General features: G+C 48.9%; 1 protein-coding gene across 3 annotated transcripts in view; it reads right to left on the bottom strand.

Annotated features, from left to right (window-relative positions):
* MAPDA (N6-Methyl-AMP deaminase) overlaps window positions 1-17,384 on the bottom strand; it is a 146,471-nt gene that overhangs the window by 45,657 nt on the left and 83,430 nt on the right. For all 3 annotated transcript variants that reach the window (XM_086958401.1, XM_086958403.1, XM_086958402.1), the window contains exons 6-9: window positions 8,868-8,994; window positions 8,142-8,222; window positions 7,766-7,904; window positions 1,478-1,578 (exon numbers count right to left, since the gene is read on the bottom strand). In XM_086958401.1, the coding sequence (XP_086814527.1) occupies window positions 1,478-1,578; window positions 7,766-7,904; window positions 8,142-8,222; window positions 8,868-8,994 (448 nt within the window). The remainder of the gene's footprint in view (window positions 1-1,477; window positions 1,579-7,765; window positions 7,905-8,141; window positions 8,223-8,867; window positions 8,995-17,384) is intronic.

Here is a 17,384-nt window from a genome sequence, read left to right as displayed (position 1 = left end):
AGCAGTGGCACAGTGCCCAAAGCATCTAACATCAGCAAAAACACAAGAGGCAACAGCAAAAATGGAAGGGAGACCCACGCCAATGGTGCCAGGTCTAACAATATCCCTTTTTTTTTTTTTTAAAAAAGTCAGTAAGATTGCAAGAAAGAAACAATTTTACTACCAAGGATTGAGGTTTTCTGATAATTGGGCTTGGGATGCACGTAAAGAGGTCAGTGTGGCTAATATGTCCTGGCATGGGGGGATATTTTGATTTGCAGCAAAACTAAGAAATAAAACAATAGCAGAAATGGTAACCCTTTACAACACCAAGACAGTAACTGCCGCAATTTATGGAGAAGGAGGCTAGGAGACAATAAACCCCTACAAAGTAATTAGGACACATTTCTGAAAAGGCTGTTAGCAGTTCCACACTCTAGCCCCACACACTGAGTTAGGCATCAATCTATTATGAATATTATAGAGCATAAACTGTTGCTGTTATGGCAATTGGTTTGGACAAAACCTGAAGCTTAATTAACCCAAGAAATACTGAGTGATTGTAAGGCATCAGCTGAACACATAAGATGCCATGGCTATACCATGTTGGGGCAAGTCTAAAACTCATAGAAGATAAGGATATGAATGTGTGGGAAAACCAAGAAGATATTTCACATTTCCCTAAAATTGTAATAAAACAGCCTGTATGGGATAAGTGTATTGAAATAACTAAACTTGTGGAGGAGTCCAAAAGTACAGTGAGGGCATATATATATATAGATCATATCATAGCCAACAAGGCTTTCAGAGTGGTCTTAGTAGGGTGCAAAATGTCCAACACAGATTGCTCCTGACAAGATTTAGTTTTTCTATAATACCCAATTTGGAGGCTTTCCTGACAATAACAAAGTAGGCTGAAAATGCAGTGAAATGTCCATGTGACAATTTCTCGAAACAAATCAACAATGCATTAAGAATTAGGACAGCCCTGTAGAAAATGAAATCAGCCTTACTAACTGATAGATTCATCTTATCGGTTTAGCATTCTGCACTTTAGTTTTCTAAAGAGAACGTTAAGTGGTAAGAAAAATGACTGATATTTTTATACTTGTCTTTAGATTGATTGGAAACTTGATTTGAGAAACAAAGGAATTGAATAAAGAATTTGCAATGAGATCTGGTTGTATAGTACAAGTTGCCAAAGAAGTTGATACGTGTCATAGCATAGCTAGTCTCTGAAAGTAATTTGTGTTGATCTCTGTAGAAGGCTTGTATTGTGTTGTGTGTAACATTCTTGCCTGTTTGACGGGAATGCATGCCAAAAGGAGGCATAACCCCGAATGAATGAAAAGATACAGAATTACTGTTAAATCAGCGTACGGTTTGGACAGTTTTTATATAACTACAAACTTTTATTTAAGCATATTTTTTTATGTAACATTAAGCCAGAACCAGTTAAAGTGTTAGTTTTTTAAAGAAAGAATAAAACATAACTTACGCAAAGCACTAGTGGATGGCCCATCTTGTACCAGTATCCAAAATGATGCTTGTCATACGATGGTACCGTCTTGCCTTTCACATTTGATGTTAAACAGAGCTCTGAAGAAAAAAGGGAATATTATATGACAAATTGTTATGCAGAGCAATTGTTATGCAGAGCTTTTGAAGGACCAAGATCAATACATTTTCTTACTGTGTGTTTCCATTAATTTCCGATCATATAGATTGGGGATATGAAACCTAGCTAAGTAAATCCTACCAGGAAGAACCAAATTCGATTGCCTGCTTCAATTACATTTTAAATGATGTAATCACCTATATACATTTAAATAAGGCTGGGCGTCGGCCTTATAGATGCTGGGGTGGTCAGGTGGCATGACTGGAGGTGTGCACAGGACCTTTGCAATACTACAATGACTATAGCTTTTCCTTGACCCTGTTCCAGGCAGGTCGCTCCCCACGCCGCACAGCACCACCTGTGTGCCCGTGTCCCTGAGCTCGCTGCTGCTGCCGTGAGTTCGAGGCCCCCGTAGGTATCTGTGTGCTCCTTCTGCCCCTTTTCCTGTCTGCCCTCCGTTTTTTACTCTGCACTCTGTTTTCTTTTGTACCCTATAATATTGTGCTTGTATTCTGTTTTTCTTATTCCATGTATCTATTTGCATTGTTGTGCCCTTAGTTTCACCGCTCGCTCTGATCTCTCGTTTCTCTCTCATCGCCATGCTCGCCCATTCGTCCCGCACCTGCCTCCTAGCTGCTCCCACCTCCCTTTCTTATGGCAGCCGCTGCTCGGCAGCGCCTAAGGCAAGCCCGTCAGCGCCTGGACCACCACACCCATCGGGGTAGGTCACAACAGCCTCCGATGCCTTCTACTTAACATCCGCTTCGCCCGCAAATACGCCATCGAACTCTGGGACCTACTCGACTCCACCTCCCCAGACGTCGCCTTCCTGACGGCGACCTGGATGAACCCCACCTCGACACCCGACATCGCTATTGCCATCTGACGGCTACAAGATCACCCGCTGGGACCGCTCCAACGGAACAGAAGGAGGAATCACCATTGTCCACAGAAACACCCTAAGAATCTCGACCAGCACAGACGACATGCTTATCACCGCCGAACACCTGCACTTCCAGATCCACACCGACCTCAACACCACCCTCAGAGGAACCCTCATCTACAGACCACCTGGGCCCCCGGCCACAGTTCAGCTAACCCATCGCCGACTTAGTCAGCACGCACGTCCTTGCGTCCACGGACTACATCCTCCTGAACTTCCACCTCGAGAACACCAACGACAGCAACTCCACGACCCTACTCGACCACCTTGCCTACCTTGGACTTGAAAAGCTCGTCACAACTCCCACCCACTCCGCCGGACACACGCTCGACCCCATCTTCTCAGCCAGCAACCACGTCACCTTCACCTTCAGCCACAGCACCGAACTCCACTGGACCGACCACCGCTCCGTCCACATCACCTTCGAGAAGCCCACCACACACAACGGACCCCCACCACAGCTGGAGCAAAGTCACCGAAGACCAGCTAGTCACCACCCTCGCCCGAAACCCACCAACGGACACTACCGACACTAACTCCGCCGGCCTCAACCTCAAGCAATGGAAGGACGACTGCGCCAACACTCTTGCCCCGATCAAGAAACCCTCGAACAGACACACTGCCAGAAAAGCCATCTGGTACACCGCCGACCTCCAGGCATCCAAGCAGACCTGCCATAGGCTCAAGAAGAAGTGGCTACACGAACAGACACCAGACAGCAACACAGCCTACAAGAGTGCCATCCGCAAACACCACCAACTCATCTGTAACACCAAAAGGACCTCCTCCAGAGAGCGCATTGACAACAACGCACACAACAGCAAAGAGCTCTTCAACATCGTGAAAGAACTCTCCAACCCCAACTCCAACACCATCCCGCCATCACAAGACCTCTGAGACTCCCTAGCTATCTTCTTCGACTGCAAGATCGCAGACATCCCAACAGCTTCAGCAACCAGGCCCCCGACAGACCCACACACCTCAGACTCTCCGACCCCCAGCCACATCAACATCGACCCCCTGCTTTCCTGGACCCACGTTAACAACAAAGACACCATCAAAATCATGAACACCATCCACTCCGGTTCACCATCCAACCCCTGTCCACACCACATCTTTAACAAAGCTAGCTACACCATCGCACCCCATCTCCGCAAGATCATCAACAGCTCCTTCGAGACCGCCACCTTCCCGGGGAGTTGGAAGCACACTGAGATCAACGCCCTACTCAAGAAACCCAAAGCTGACCTCAAGGACTTCAAGAACATCCGCTCCATCTCCCTCCTCCCGTTCCCAGCGAAAGTCATAGAGAAGATCTTCAACATGCAACTGACCTCCTTCTTCGAAAACAACATCATCCTGGACCCGTCCCAATCCGGATACCGCAGCACCGAAACAGCCCTCACTGCTGCAACCGATGACATCAGGGCCATGATGGGCAATGGAGAAACCGCAGCCCTCATCCTCCTGAACCTCTCGGCCACCACACCCTCCGCACATGCCTCCACAAGGAAGGGATCCGCGACAAAGCTCCACCTCCTTCCTCACAGGCAGAACCCAGAGTCCGCCTCCCCCCATTCCGCTCTAAAGACACCAAGATAATCTGTGGCATACCCCAAGGACCGTCCCTCAGCCCGACACTCTTCAACATCTACATGGCACTGCTCGCCAACATCGCCAGAACGCACAACCTCAACGTCTCATACGCCGACGATACCCAGCTGATCCTCTCCCTCACCAAGGCCCCCATCACCCCAAATCCAACCTCCACGAAGAAATGAAGGCTATCGCTGAATGGATGACGATCAGCAGCTTGACACTGAACTCGGACAAGACGGAGATCCTAATAATCGAATTTATCCCCTCTGCCTGGGACGACTCATGGTGGCCAGCCACACTGGGAGCTGCACCGATGCCCACTAACCACGCACGCAACCTGGGAGTCATCCTGAACTCCGCACTGTCAATGACTGAGCAAGTGAACGCCATCTTCTCCTCCTCGATGGATCCCCACCGATACAAGAAGGACAGTCACCCAGGCTCTCGTCAGCAGCGGACTAGACTACGGCAACGCTCTCTACGCAGGTTCATCAGCCAAACCTCAGAAACGACTACAACGCATACACAACCCTCTGCACACCTCATCCTAGACATCCCCCGCCACAGCCACATCACAGCCCACCTGAAAGACGTACACTGGCTCCCCGTCAACAAGAGGATCACCTTCAAGCTCTACGCTCACAAAGCTCTCCACAACACCGGACCAGCATACCTCAATGAACGACTCACCTTCTACACCCCAAACCGCCACCCTCGCTCCGCTGACTTTGCCCTCGCCACCATCCCCCGGATCAGTCGAGCGACCGCCGGCGGCAGATCATTCTCCCACCTCGCCGCAAAAACCTGGAACATCCTCCCCATCCGCCTACTACAGGCCCAGGACCTGCTGGTCTTCAGGAGACTCCTCAAGACCTGGCTGTTCCAGCAGTAGCAGCACACCTGCACCCCTGCACCCCCCGCCCCCTCCCCCCAGCGCCTTGAGACCCTCATGGGTGACTTGTGGCGCTACAAATGTACTGATTGATTGATGACGACAGGTTGCAAAATATTCAACATTGGTTAGGTTTATCTCAATTACTCTCTGCTTAGACATAAGGAAATTATATATTAATTTGCCGACCAGAGCTAATGAAAGCAGGAACCTCTGCTTTCCAAGAAATAACGTAGAATCAGGACTTTACATTCACACACCAAAACACTCAATGCATGACACATGGAACTTTAACCACTTAATCATGCCTCAGATACAGGAAGGCCACAAAGAAGACCAGGAACTGAAGTCAGTCAAGTCATGAGAGGTGAAAAGGATTTTTTTAAATTTACTTCACCTGACCCAAGCAAACATGCACTACATCGCTCCTATACAGAGCAGCCCTTTACAAATTACCTGAAACTAGAGGCATTTCTTCTGCAAAATGTTTAAAGATGGACACGTTTTACGCGCTGCTGAGGAATAATGTTCTCACTGTTGGCCTCCTATACCTCTGAGCAGGCTTTCTGGGATACTGGGGTTCTGCTGCCCTGGGAAAGCACTGGTTGAAGAGGTATAGACTGCTAGTGCACTCAATCAATCAATCAATCAACCATTTTTAGAGTGTGGCAAATCACCAGTGAGGATCTCGAGGTGCAGAAGGTGTTGGCTGCTGCGTGGTAGGTTCTTATTCGAACATCTAGGTCTTGAGTTCTTTCCTAAATTACGGCGGGCAGTCCTGAGGTGTAGGGGAAGGGCCCGGGTTCCATGTTTTGGCTGCTAGGTGTGAAAAGGATGCAGTCAAAAAACAGTGTCCCAATAGGTGATAATGAACAGTCAATTAAATATACATGCACATCGCATTGCTAGCAAGGAAAAAGGAGAACACTCTTTGAATTTTCAGACAAGGTAGTAAATCATCTTGTTTTATAGTGTAAATTCATGGTCGGTATTATACAGTTATAAGCAGCACTGCATATGCATAAATTCAATTAAGTGACAACCAAAGAAACTTGGTGCTCTACAAAAAGTGACTGTGGTGAAAGTGGCGACGCAAGTGGGAGAGTGAACAGCAGAAACGGCGCACTGTGAAGAGGTGCAAGTAATCTACAGTGGGTGGTTCAGATCATGTGACAAAGTGGGATCACAGATACAAAATTTCATTTCCATTATTTGAACCAGATTAGGGAATACGCCTATTAATAAGCTGTAGAGTCGACGGCGTTTCGATCCACGCTAGTAAGGATCGTCATCAGGACTGGGTTGTCTTGTTTAGGGCGTGCTGGAAGGAAGTTAGAGTTGGGGCGATCTAGGGTGATCGTCAGGGAATGAATCTCAACCTGCACGAGGGCTAGGTATGGGAGGGCTGGGCGGTTGTCTGTGATCCGCCGAAACCTACACGAGTCCTTAGATCAACGTGCCGGCACCGGAATCAATCCTGCGGTCGCACCAGACGTGTCACGTGGTCTCCATATGACGCATAGTAACCAATAGGCGCACATTTATACCCATAGTCAGGAAGCTCCGGCATCACCGAGCAGTGAGCACGAACAGAATTCACGCCAGACGATTGAACTTCTAGTAAGTACGGCGTTTCACTTTTTGTAAGCATGGCATATAACGCAACTTATGCCTAACGTTTCCTCTTACGATCCGGATAATCATTACCCGATTTTTCTCGTTCGCAGATACTCTATCACTGACTTAACATAAACGCCCGATTCAGTAAGTCTTTTTTAGCCGATTTCAAAACCGAGTCACGTTTTTATTTTAATTTAAATTTTTTTCATGATAGCGCCCATTCTGCACGTTTTAACTTTTCACCATACACCAGATGCTTACATTCACAATGTTATGTGTTTTTGATCAACTGCTTGCATTTGATGATGAGCCGATGTATCCAACAAGAGTTAGGTTACTTTGATTATAGATATGCTCCCAGACGAAGGGCAATCGCCCGCAATGCATTGGAGCCAACACTAAATATGTGTGATAAAAACAAGTATATAAAGAATTAAGGATAATTCCTGGCAATATGGAATAAATTGGATGGAAAAACATCATTCTTAATTATGTTTATGGAACTTTTTTCTACAATTTGACAAAGGATTACCTATATCAGAGTGCCCTATGGGATGCAACTAATTTCCAATTAGAAGCACTTCTTTACTCAGATGGTTACATCGTCAGTTGGACAGGAGACGATACCACAGGAGCACCTACTAACCAAATGAAAATTTATACAACAACACAACACAACTAGCTGTGCACTTGTCAACCGCCATTCAGGTTATTTTGTGCATATGCAATAAACGTGCTTGATCTCCCTTTGTTGCCGATGTGTTGAATAATGATTTTAGCTAAATAAATGATTTTTCCCGAGAGACGAGGAAGATGGTGCAGAAGTAATGTAGATTACTGATAAGGAATCAGTCTATTTTAGTAAAAATTTGGCATGAGGTCAAGCTACTTAAAGCACCGTTCAGATCTTCCCAGACTGGTTGGTAACATATCACTCAGAATTTGTACAATGCACACCTTTCATCAACAAGTTAACATGGAAAACCTCAATGCCACAACAATTATTACTTTCTTTTCGATTAATGTCACTGCCTAATGAATAATTGTTCTTGTCATGCACACATCTTGAAATTTGGTACAGAAGCACTGCATTTGGTATACCCTTTCTCCTTACCAAGAGGTATTTGGTGCTGTTTGACATACGCTTCCATATCAAATGCTCCTCCTACAGCAGAACTGAGAAACGTGCCATGTCCAATCCTGTCTGGTGGAATACTAAGGAGAAGTTCAGTCTCTGCATTCTGGGCTGGGATCTAAACTCGAATGAAGGAAATGGATGTCACCAGAGACAAAAATATGTCAATTAATAGTTGAACACATAAATATTTTCTGGCAGCACTGCATGTTAGTTAGACCCTCAGTAATTGCTAATGTTGAAAATTAGCTCGTAGCTTTTACCTGGAGCTGTGTGTTTGTCCATCCCCTGTCTCCATTTCCATTTCTCCCCACTCCCAACATATATGTTTGAAGAACTTAAACTAAGAGGCTACCTCAGAAATGTGCAGGGCAAGTCGAAGACCACATCTTCGGGCTTCTGCAAGAATGTCCATGTAGTCTCTGCCATGCCCTACCTTTAAAAAGAGAATGCAGAATTAATCTTAGTCTCTGCCAAATAATAATAAACTGCTGGATACAGACATAACCTGCTTTTACCATAGAAATAATAACTGATATGTGTCTTTGTACTACAATAACACATGTGACTGCTTTACTAAACACTAGAACAATACTGTAAGCAAGATGTCCCAGAGAGTTAAACGTCCACCTTTCCTTCTTCCAATACAATTAAAGTGAGTACCACTAAACTGAACAATAGTAACACCTTTTAAATACAGCACTTAGAGGCCACAATAATGTGGCATGGAGCATTAGGTAAATAATAAGTTATAATAATATTTAGAATTATTAGCCTATAACTTGTCATTACTTGAGTGGTAGATGTTCCACCTGGCATCTGTGCTATGTTACTGAGAAATGTACTTTATTGCTACACTTACTCTAATCTTTTCATTGTCATTATAGGCCTGAACGTGTATATGCAGAACCCATACAGTTATGCAGAACGAAAGACCAAATTATAATGATTATATATCGGGAAAATGTAAATTAAGACATCATTATTACACTGTTTCTTTTTTACTTCTCGGTCCACAAGACGGCACCATTTTCCTAGTTCCTCTTTCGCATGACATCTAATAAAACAGTGGGTATCTTACTGTAGGATCACCACTGAGGTCCAGTCCAAGAACAATTCCATCAGAGGAAAGAAAGAATTCTTGTGCCAGCTTAACCGTATCCTTTGCAAATTCAGGACCACCTCTTCTATCGATTGCTAACAAAAACCTACAATGCATAAGAGTTCAGAAAAGATCATATTCATAGAAACCTATCAAGAAACACCAAAAATCTGGGACAAACTTCCAACAGTTGAAGGTAAACTTTAGATTTAAGTGGAAATTGATATACAAATTGTGAAATTGTGTTTATAATCGTACTCCTCAAAACGTTTCCTTGGCACAATGCATTTGAAGAGACTTCAAATTATACGTTCCATCCATTTCAATGACCATTTTCATGCTACCATATAAAAGGATTGACAGGAATATGGTCCAAAGTAAGTACCAGTGGCTTTGATTAATGTAAGCATTTCACCAATCAACTTTTTGTTTACCTTAATGCAACAATGGTATTGTGGTTACTGTGCAGACTAATCAAGCCACACCTCACTGATGAGTGGCCCAGCAGCATGAAACAGTTCTAGAGTTGCTTGTTGGAAGAAGATATGAGACGTGGCTGCAGGAAAGTTCTGTGGTGGTGTTTGAAGAGAAATTTAACAACACAGGAAGGGGTGGGGGGCGGGAGGGCAGCCTGGAAAGGAGTAAAAACTCTATGGCTTAAGGATGTTACATGGAAGGTGCACCATAGGAAAATTACTGATTGTAGGTTTTAACCCCTTGCAGGCCGTCCGACGCCGCGGTGCTCGTGTGCATGCCGTCCGATCTGTCCACGCGTGGTATTTTGCCGCACCGCAACAAAATTCCGGCCGCATGCAAGGGGTTAATGTTATAGCCAAATAAAGCTGGTATTTTTTTTTTATTGTTTGTATACGCGAGTGAGTTATTTGGGACTGCTGTACATGACTCTCATATTATGTTCATGTAACAGAACCATCACTGCTCGTTTATGTGCCAACCATCATTTAAAAAAAATATATTTTGTGAACAGGCTAAGTTCTTGATTATTCTAAGTCTAAGTCTGAACTGTAACTGAGCTTTCCACTTTGCTTAGACAGAGTTGCACCTCAGTTGTAAAAGGCAGTACAAAAATATTTTCTCTCCCACATGTCGTTAACCCTCTCGAGAAAGATCTATAATTTGTAGGAAAATGTGGCGGAAAATGTGTGCCTGTTCATTGGATAATACAGTAAATGAAGGACAAATTTAAAAGGCAATGCAAACACATGTTAGGTTTTCCCAGAAACTCAAACCAATTCAATCCAAATCGGGAAAAAAGCATCCCAAAAACGTCTCTCTGGACAGACTGACAATTGCCCCAAATTATATACCATTTCTAATATCAGTAACAATATGTGTAGTAGGTCAACTTGCCTGATCACTAGCATGAAACCAGAAGATTTTCTGTCTTTTCGTCACTAAAGGATTTTTCAACACTGACAGCCACAACTACACAGACACAAACTGTACCTATTTACCACCAGGTGTTATAATCATGCGCTCAGGAAATACAGCCCCTATGATGCACAGTAATACGAAACCTACATGTCACAAGATTGAGAGATGCTGGTTGAGGCAGATCCAAATGAGACCCAATGATGGGCTAGGGAAGGCCAGCTTCTTGCTGTGAGCTCGTAAGCTCTAAATTTGCTCAATATGTCTGAAGACAGTCAGTGCTAAAATCATTGCTTGGGGTATACGTCTCACAGATCTACACTGCAGCTGTGAAGGAGGTGCGTTGCTGAGTGCTTGTGAGAATTGCGGATGCTTTCTATCACCTATCCTAGCACTGCTAAGTCGGTTTGCTTAGCAAGCCAGCATGCCTTATTCAAGACCAAAGCATCTGTAGGAAAGAGAATGCTCTATTGGTCTCGTGGAGGTATTTTCTTTGAAAGCTATGTTCCAGTTTTTGAACCTGTGTACTCCAAAAGCAGACCGGCCTCTTGTGCAGTAGACGTGTTATCTATTTTCAGAGACTGCGCTTTCATAATGCTACCATAGTAGCCCTTGTAGAGCAACCATGTTGGCAATGTTTTGAAAGTGTACATTCCAAGTGCTGGCCCGGCCTCTTGGGATGTAATAATGTTATTTCTTTTTTTAGACTGATTTGCATTGAGGCCGAAAGGAAAGGTTATTAGTTCTAGCACTTAGAACAGACACATTATAAGATGCTCTTGAATATGGTCAGCCTCTCTTATTATTACAAGTGTGGTAAAGGAGATGTTGTTCTGAATTTGTCCCTTCTATAGTAGGCTTCCTCCACATATGTAAACTGAACAAATGTGTCTAATTGTTTTGTAGCAGAGTGTTTGTTTTTGAGACTGTGTGCATTTTGCAATGAATGTCCTCTTCAAGAAGCCAGCGGAATATAACTCTGGTTAAGACTGGTGAACTCTGAAACCACTGGGTATACACCCCATCACCTGAATTGCAGTGAATGGGCAATGTTAGAGATCTAGATTCCTCCCGGAGGACTTATGTCTCGTTCCCACCCCTCACTCAAGATTCATTTGAAAAAAACGGTGCCAATCAATCAATCAATCAACGCATTTGTATAGCGCGCTACTCATCCGGAAGGGTCTCAAGGCGCTGGGGGAGAGGGGTACGTCACTGCTCGAACAGTCAGGTCTTGAGCTGCTTCCTGAAGGAGAGATGGTCTTGGGTCAGCCGAAGATGGATGGGGAGGGAGTTCCAAGTCTTGGCTGCCAGGTAGGAGAAGGATCTTCCTCCGGCGGTGGCTCTGTGGATGCTTGGTACGGCGGTGAGGGCGTGGCTGGTTGATCGTAGCTGGCGGGTGGGCGTGTAGAAGGTAAGGCGGTCGTTGAGGTACTTGGGGCCCAGGTCGTGGAGAGCTTTGTGTGCGTGGGTGAGGAGCCTGAACGTGATTCTCTTGCTGACGGGGAGCCACTGCAGGTCTCTCAGGTGGCCGGAGATGTGACTGAGTCGGGGGATGTCCAGGATGAGTCGTGCGGAGGCGTTCTGGATGCGTTGGAGTCTTTTTTGAAGTTTGGCTGTGGTTCCGGCGTAGAGGGTGTTCCCGTAGTCCAGTCGGTTGGTGACGAGTGCCTGGGTGACGGTCTTCCTGGTTTCGGTGGGGATCCATCGGAAGATCTTGCGGAGCATGCGCAGGGTGTTGAAGCATGATGCGGAGACGGCGTTGACTTATCTGGTCATCGAGAGGGAGGAGTCCAGGATGAAGCCCAGGTTGCGTGCGTGGTCCGTTGGTTTGGGAGAGGTGCCTAGGGCCACCAGAAGTCGTCCCAGGCGGAGGGCGCTGATCCCAGGATGAGGACTTCCGTCTTGTCTGAGTTCAGTTTCAGGCGGCTGTTCTTCATCCACTCGGCGACGTCTTTCATCCCTTCGTGTAGGCTGGCTCTGGCGTTGGCGGGGTCGTTGGTGCGGGAGACGATCAGCTGGGTGTCGTCGGCGTAGGAGATGATGTTGAGATTGTGCTGGTGTGCGATGGCTGCGAGGGTGCTCATGTAGACGTTGAAGAGTGTTGGGCTGAGTGATGATCCTTGTGGTACGCCGCAGATGACTTCGGTGGCTTCGGATCTGGACTGGGGGAGGCGGACTCTCTGGGTTCTTCTGGCGAGGAACAAGATGATCCACTCCAGTGCCTTCTCTTGGATTCAGATGTTGCTGAGGCGCTGTACTAGGGTGCGGTGGCAGACAGTGTCGAACGCTGCAGAGAGGTCCAGGAGGATGAGGGCCGCTGTTTCCCCGTTGTCGAGCAAGGATCTGATGTCATCGGTAGCTGCGATCAGGGCGGTCTCGGTGGTGTGGTTGGCTCGGAAACCGGACTGCGAGGGGGGTCGAGTGATCCGTTCGTCTCGAGGAAGGCGGCGAGTTGTCTGTTGACGGTCTTCTCGATGACTTTGGCAGGAAAAGGGAGGAGCGAGATGGGGCGGAAGTTCTTGAGGTCGGTGAGGTCCGCTGTAGGCTTTTTCAGGAGGGCGCTGAGCTCGGCATACTTCCAGCTCTCCGGGAAGGTGGCGGTGCGGAAGGAGGTGTTGATTATGTCCCGGAGATGGGGTGCGATGATGGCGTCGGCCTTGTTGAAGACGTGGTGGGGGCAGGGGTCGGTTGGGGATCCGGAGTGGATGGTGTTCATCGTGCGGGTGGTGTCTTCGGTGCTGACCGGGGTCCAGTTGGAGAGGGTGGCGGTGGCGGGCATTGGTTCGGTGGGTGGGTGCGTGGTCTGTGCGCCGAAGCTGTTGTGTATGTCGGCGATCTTGCGGTGGAAGAACGAGGCGAGTGAATCGCAGAGGTCTTGCGAGAGGGTGATGTCGTTGTTTCCGGCGTTGGGGTTGGAGAACTCTTTGACGATGCTGAAGAGTTCCTTGCTGTCGTGGGGGTTGTTGTCCAGTCGTTCTTTGAGTGCTGTCTTCTTGGTGGTGCGGATCAGCTGATGGTGTTTGCGGGTGGCGTGCTTGAGGGCGGTCCTGTTGTCTGTGGTCTGGTTGTGGCGCCAGGCTTTCTCAAGGGTGCGGCAGTTCTTCTTGGAGTCCTTGAGTTTTTCGGTGAACCAAGGGGTTTTCTTGCTGCCGGGTCTGATGGGAGGGTTCTTTACTGGTGCGAGGTCATTGGCGCAGGCGGTCAGCCACTGTGTGAGGTTGCTGGCAGCTTCGTTGGTGTCCATTGTGCTGGTGGGAGGGTTCTGGCTGAGGGAGGTGGTGAGCTGTTCGGCAGTGATTTTGCTCCAGCTCCGGCGAGGAACCTGTTGCGGGTGGTGGTGGGTTGTGGTTCTTCTGAAGCTGAAGTGGACGCAGCAGTGGTCAGTCCAATGAAGTCCGGTGGAGTGGCTGAAGGAGATGTGCTTGCTGGATGAGAAGACTGGGTCAAGCGTGTGGCCGGCGTAGTGGGTGGGGGTGTTTACCAGTTGCTTGAGTCCGAGGTTGGCGAGGTTGTCCAGCAGGGTGGTGAAGTTGTTGTCCTTGTTGTTCTCCAGATGGAAGTTGAGGTCCCCCAGGAGGATGTAGTCAGGGGAGGTGAGGGCGTGCAGGCTGATGAAGTCTGCAATGTCTTTGCTGAATTGTGTGCGTGGTCCCGGGGGTCTGTAGATGAGGGTGCCTCTGAATGTCATCTTGGGGTCGGTGTGTATCTGGAAGTGGAGGTGTTCGGCGGCGGTGAAGGTGTCGTTTGAGTTGGTCGAGATGCAGATGGTGTTCTTGTGTACGATGGCGATGCCTCCTCCCGTCTGGTTGACGTGGTCCTTCCGGGTGATCTTGTATCCGTCCGGGATGGCAATGGAGATGTCAGGCGCTGAAGAGGCGTTCATCCAGGTTTCTGTGAGGAAGGCGACGTCTGGTGCTGTTGTGTCGAGGAGGTTCCAGAGTTCGACGGCGTGCCTGTGGACGGAGCGGGTGTTGAGCAGGATGCACTTGAGGTGGTTGTTGCTGGGGCTCGGTTTGGCAGGAGCGGTGCAGGTCCGGAGGCAGGTGAACTTGCAGGCTTTGCAGGTGAAGGGTCCGGGGGTGCGTTTCGGGGTGGCTTGGTAGCAGGCGGGGTTCCGGCCGGCGTGGAGTGCGTTGAGGTTGGCGGCGTTGTAAGTCCGTCGTGTGGGCTGGCATCTTCGGGGGCCAGGGGTCCTGGCGCTGGGCGTGGTCCATGCGTGGACTGGCGCAGACGGGCTTGCCTTTGGCGTGCCTTCGGCGCACAATCGGCACGCCCGCTACGCTTGACCGCTGCGCGTCCGCACGGTCTCCATTTAAGGCGAAGTGGGGGGGAGGCAGCTGGGAGGCGGGAGCGGGGTGCACACAGAAGAAAAGGGGGCGGGGCCACGATGTCACGGCGGCGGGGAGCGGGGGCCACCCCAGGGGGTCAACGAAACAGAGGCAAAATACTGCAAGATAAAGAGTACAACAGAGGAAAAATACAACAAGATACAGAGTACAACAGAGGCAGGAGCAAACAATGACAAGGCACAGTGGGGAGATAAAATACGGCAAGAAACGGAACTACGAGCAGAAGCGAGGGGGCACAGACACAGCTGGAGGGCCGTGCGGCGCTGGGGTGTCCAATAGTGCATCTCACTGCACAATTTCCACATGTATTTGCTAAAATGTTAGTTTTGAAGGGGCACACTTTAAATATTACTCTACTTTTTTGATGCGCCAAGTACGACTGATCCTTTACCATGGCTGTGGAGAGTTTAAGCTCTACAAGAAAACTCACTAATGCAAGGACTTGTTGCATTCTTCACACAAAAAGAGCTCAGCACCCGCTCACTACAGCAAATATCCGTAGGTTTCGGTCTCTCACGGGCTCCTGCTTCCATTCACATACATTCAGAAAAAATATATAAACAGAACGAGGGAGACAGAACGAGGGAGACAGAGGGAGGGAGACAGGGAGGGAGACAGAGGGAGGGAGACAGAGGGAGGGAGACAGAGGGAGGGAGACAGAGGGAGGGAGACAGAGGGAGGGAGACAGAGGGAGGGAGAGGGAGGGAGGGAGACAGAGGGGGGAGACAGAGGGAGGTAGACAGAGGGAGGGAGTCAGGGGAGACAGAGTGAGGGAGAGGGAGATAGAAGGAGGGAGACAGAGAGAGAGGGAGACAGAGGGAGGGAGACAGAACGAGGGAGACAGAACGAGGGAGACAGAACGAGGGAGACAGAACGAGGGAGACAGAACGAGGGAGACAGAACGAGGGAGACAGAACGAGGGAGACAGAACGAGGGAGACAGAACGAGGGAGACAGAACGAGGGAGACAGAACGAGGGAGACAGAACGAGGGAGACAGAACGAGGGAGACAGAACGAGGGAGACAGAACGAGGGAGACAGAACGAGGGAGACAGAAGGAGGGAGACAGAAGGAGGGAGACAGAAGGAGGGAGACAGAAGGAGGGAGACAGAAGGAGGGAGACAGAAGGAGGGAGACAGAAGGAGGGAGACAGAAGGAGGGAGACAGAAGGAGGGAGACAGAACGAGGGAGACAGAAGGAGGGAGACAGAACGAGGGAGACAGAACGAGGGAGACAGAACGAGGGAGACAGAACGAGGGAGGCAGAGGGAGGGAGTCAGGGGAGTCAGAGGGAAGGAGTCAGGGGAGTCAGAGGGAGGGAGTCAGGGGAGGCAGAGGGAGGGAATCAGTGGAGACAGAGGGAGGGAGACAGTGGGAGGGAGACAGACAGAGGGAGACAGAGGGAGGGAGACAGCGGGAGGGAGGCAGAGGGAGGGAGGCAGAGGGAGGGAGACAGAGGGAGGGAGACAGAGGGAGGGAGACAGAGGGAGGGAGACAGAGGGAGGGAGGCAGAGGGAGGGAGGCAGAGGCAGGGAGACAGACAGTGAGTGAGACAGAGAAAGAGAGAGAGAGAGAGAGAGGGGGGAGGGAGGGAGACAGAGAGAGAGATGTGTGTATGCTGGGTCTGATGGCTCAGTAGACGAAGGCGTCTGCCGCAGTTTTTTTTGCTCTAGCCCGCCCCCTCCCCCACTGACCCCGCCCCCACCGGTGGGGCCCTCGGCCACAAACCACACTGTAAATTTGGCCCCCAAACGAAAGTTTGTGAGTACCCATGGTCCAGACGGTGGAGCCTCTCTCCCTCCCTATGCGGAGGCAGAAAGAAAGTGGGCAAGGTGATAGTTTGCCGGATGTGCAAGGCAGTGACAACCTTTGGCAAGAAGGAAGGACGAGTGCGAAGCACAACCTTGTCCGGATGAACCGACAGAAAAGGAGGCTTACACGAAAGAGCCTGGACCTCACTCAGGCACCTAGCGGAGGTGATGGCCACCAGGAAAGCAATCTTCAAAGTCAATAAACGAAGAGGACAGTTGTGAAGCGGCTCAAAGGGAGCACACATTAAATAGGTAAGAACGAGTTTCAAGTCCCACTGGGGCATTACAAATGGAATAGGAGGGAAAAGGTGAATAATGCCTTTGAGAAATCTACTTACAACGGGGGACTTGAAAAGAGAGGATGGATCAAGAAGCCTGCGCAAGGCTGACATTGCAGAAAGACAGCCCTTAATAGTGCCCAGAGCAGAGTCCTGCTGGACCAGAGAAAGAAGGAACAAAAGGACTTCTGAAAGAGTGGCAGAAAGGGGATCCACAGCCTTTGCTGTGCACCATGCCACACATTTTTCCCACCTGCAGGAGTACACCGTTTTAGAGGAAGGACGCCTGGCTGCCAGAATGATATAACAGACTTCAAGAGGCAATTCAAAAGGAATCAACAGTTGCCGCTCAATCTCCACGCATATCGGTGGAAGCTGGACAGGTTCGGGTGGCGGGCCGTCCCCTGCTGATGCGACAGAAGATCCTCCGGAAGAGGCAGTTGGAGTGGGGGATCCATGCTCATACCGAGTAGCTCGGGATACCAAACTCTTCGAGCCCAGTCCGGAGCCACAAGAATGACTTGGGCCCGGTCACGCCTGATCTTCTTCAGCACTCTGGGTAGAAGTGTTATAGGCAGAAAAGAGTACAATAGACCGCAGATCCACTTGTGACGAAAAGCGTCGCAGAGCGAGTGCTGCCTTTGAAATTCCAACGCGCAGAAGTG

Source organism: Lissotriton vulgaris, chromosome 2_1, assembly GCF_964263255.1.
Source record: "Lissotriton vulgaris chromosome 2_1, aLisVul1.2, whole genome shotgun sequence".
NCBI lineage: Eukaryota > Metazoa > Chordata > Amphibia > Caudata > Salamandridae > Lissotriton > Lissotriton vulgaris.
This window is presented reverse-complemented; position numbering and strand designations above follow the sequence as displayed.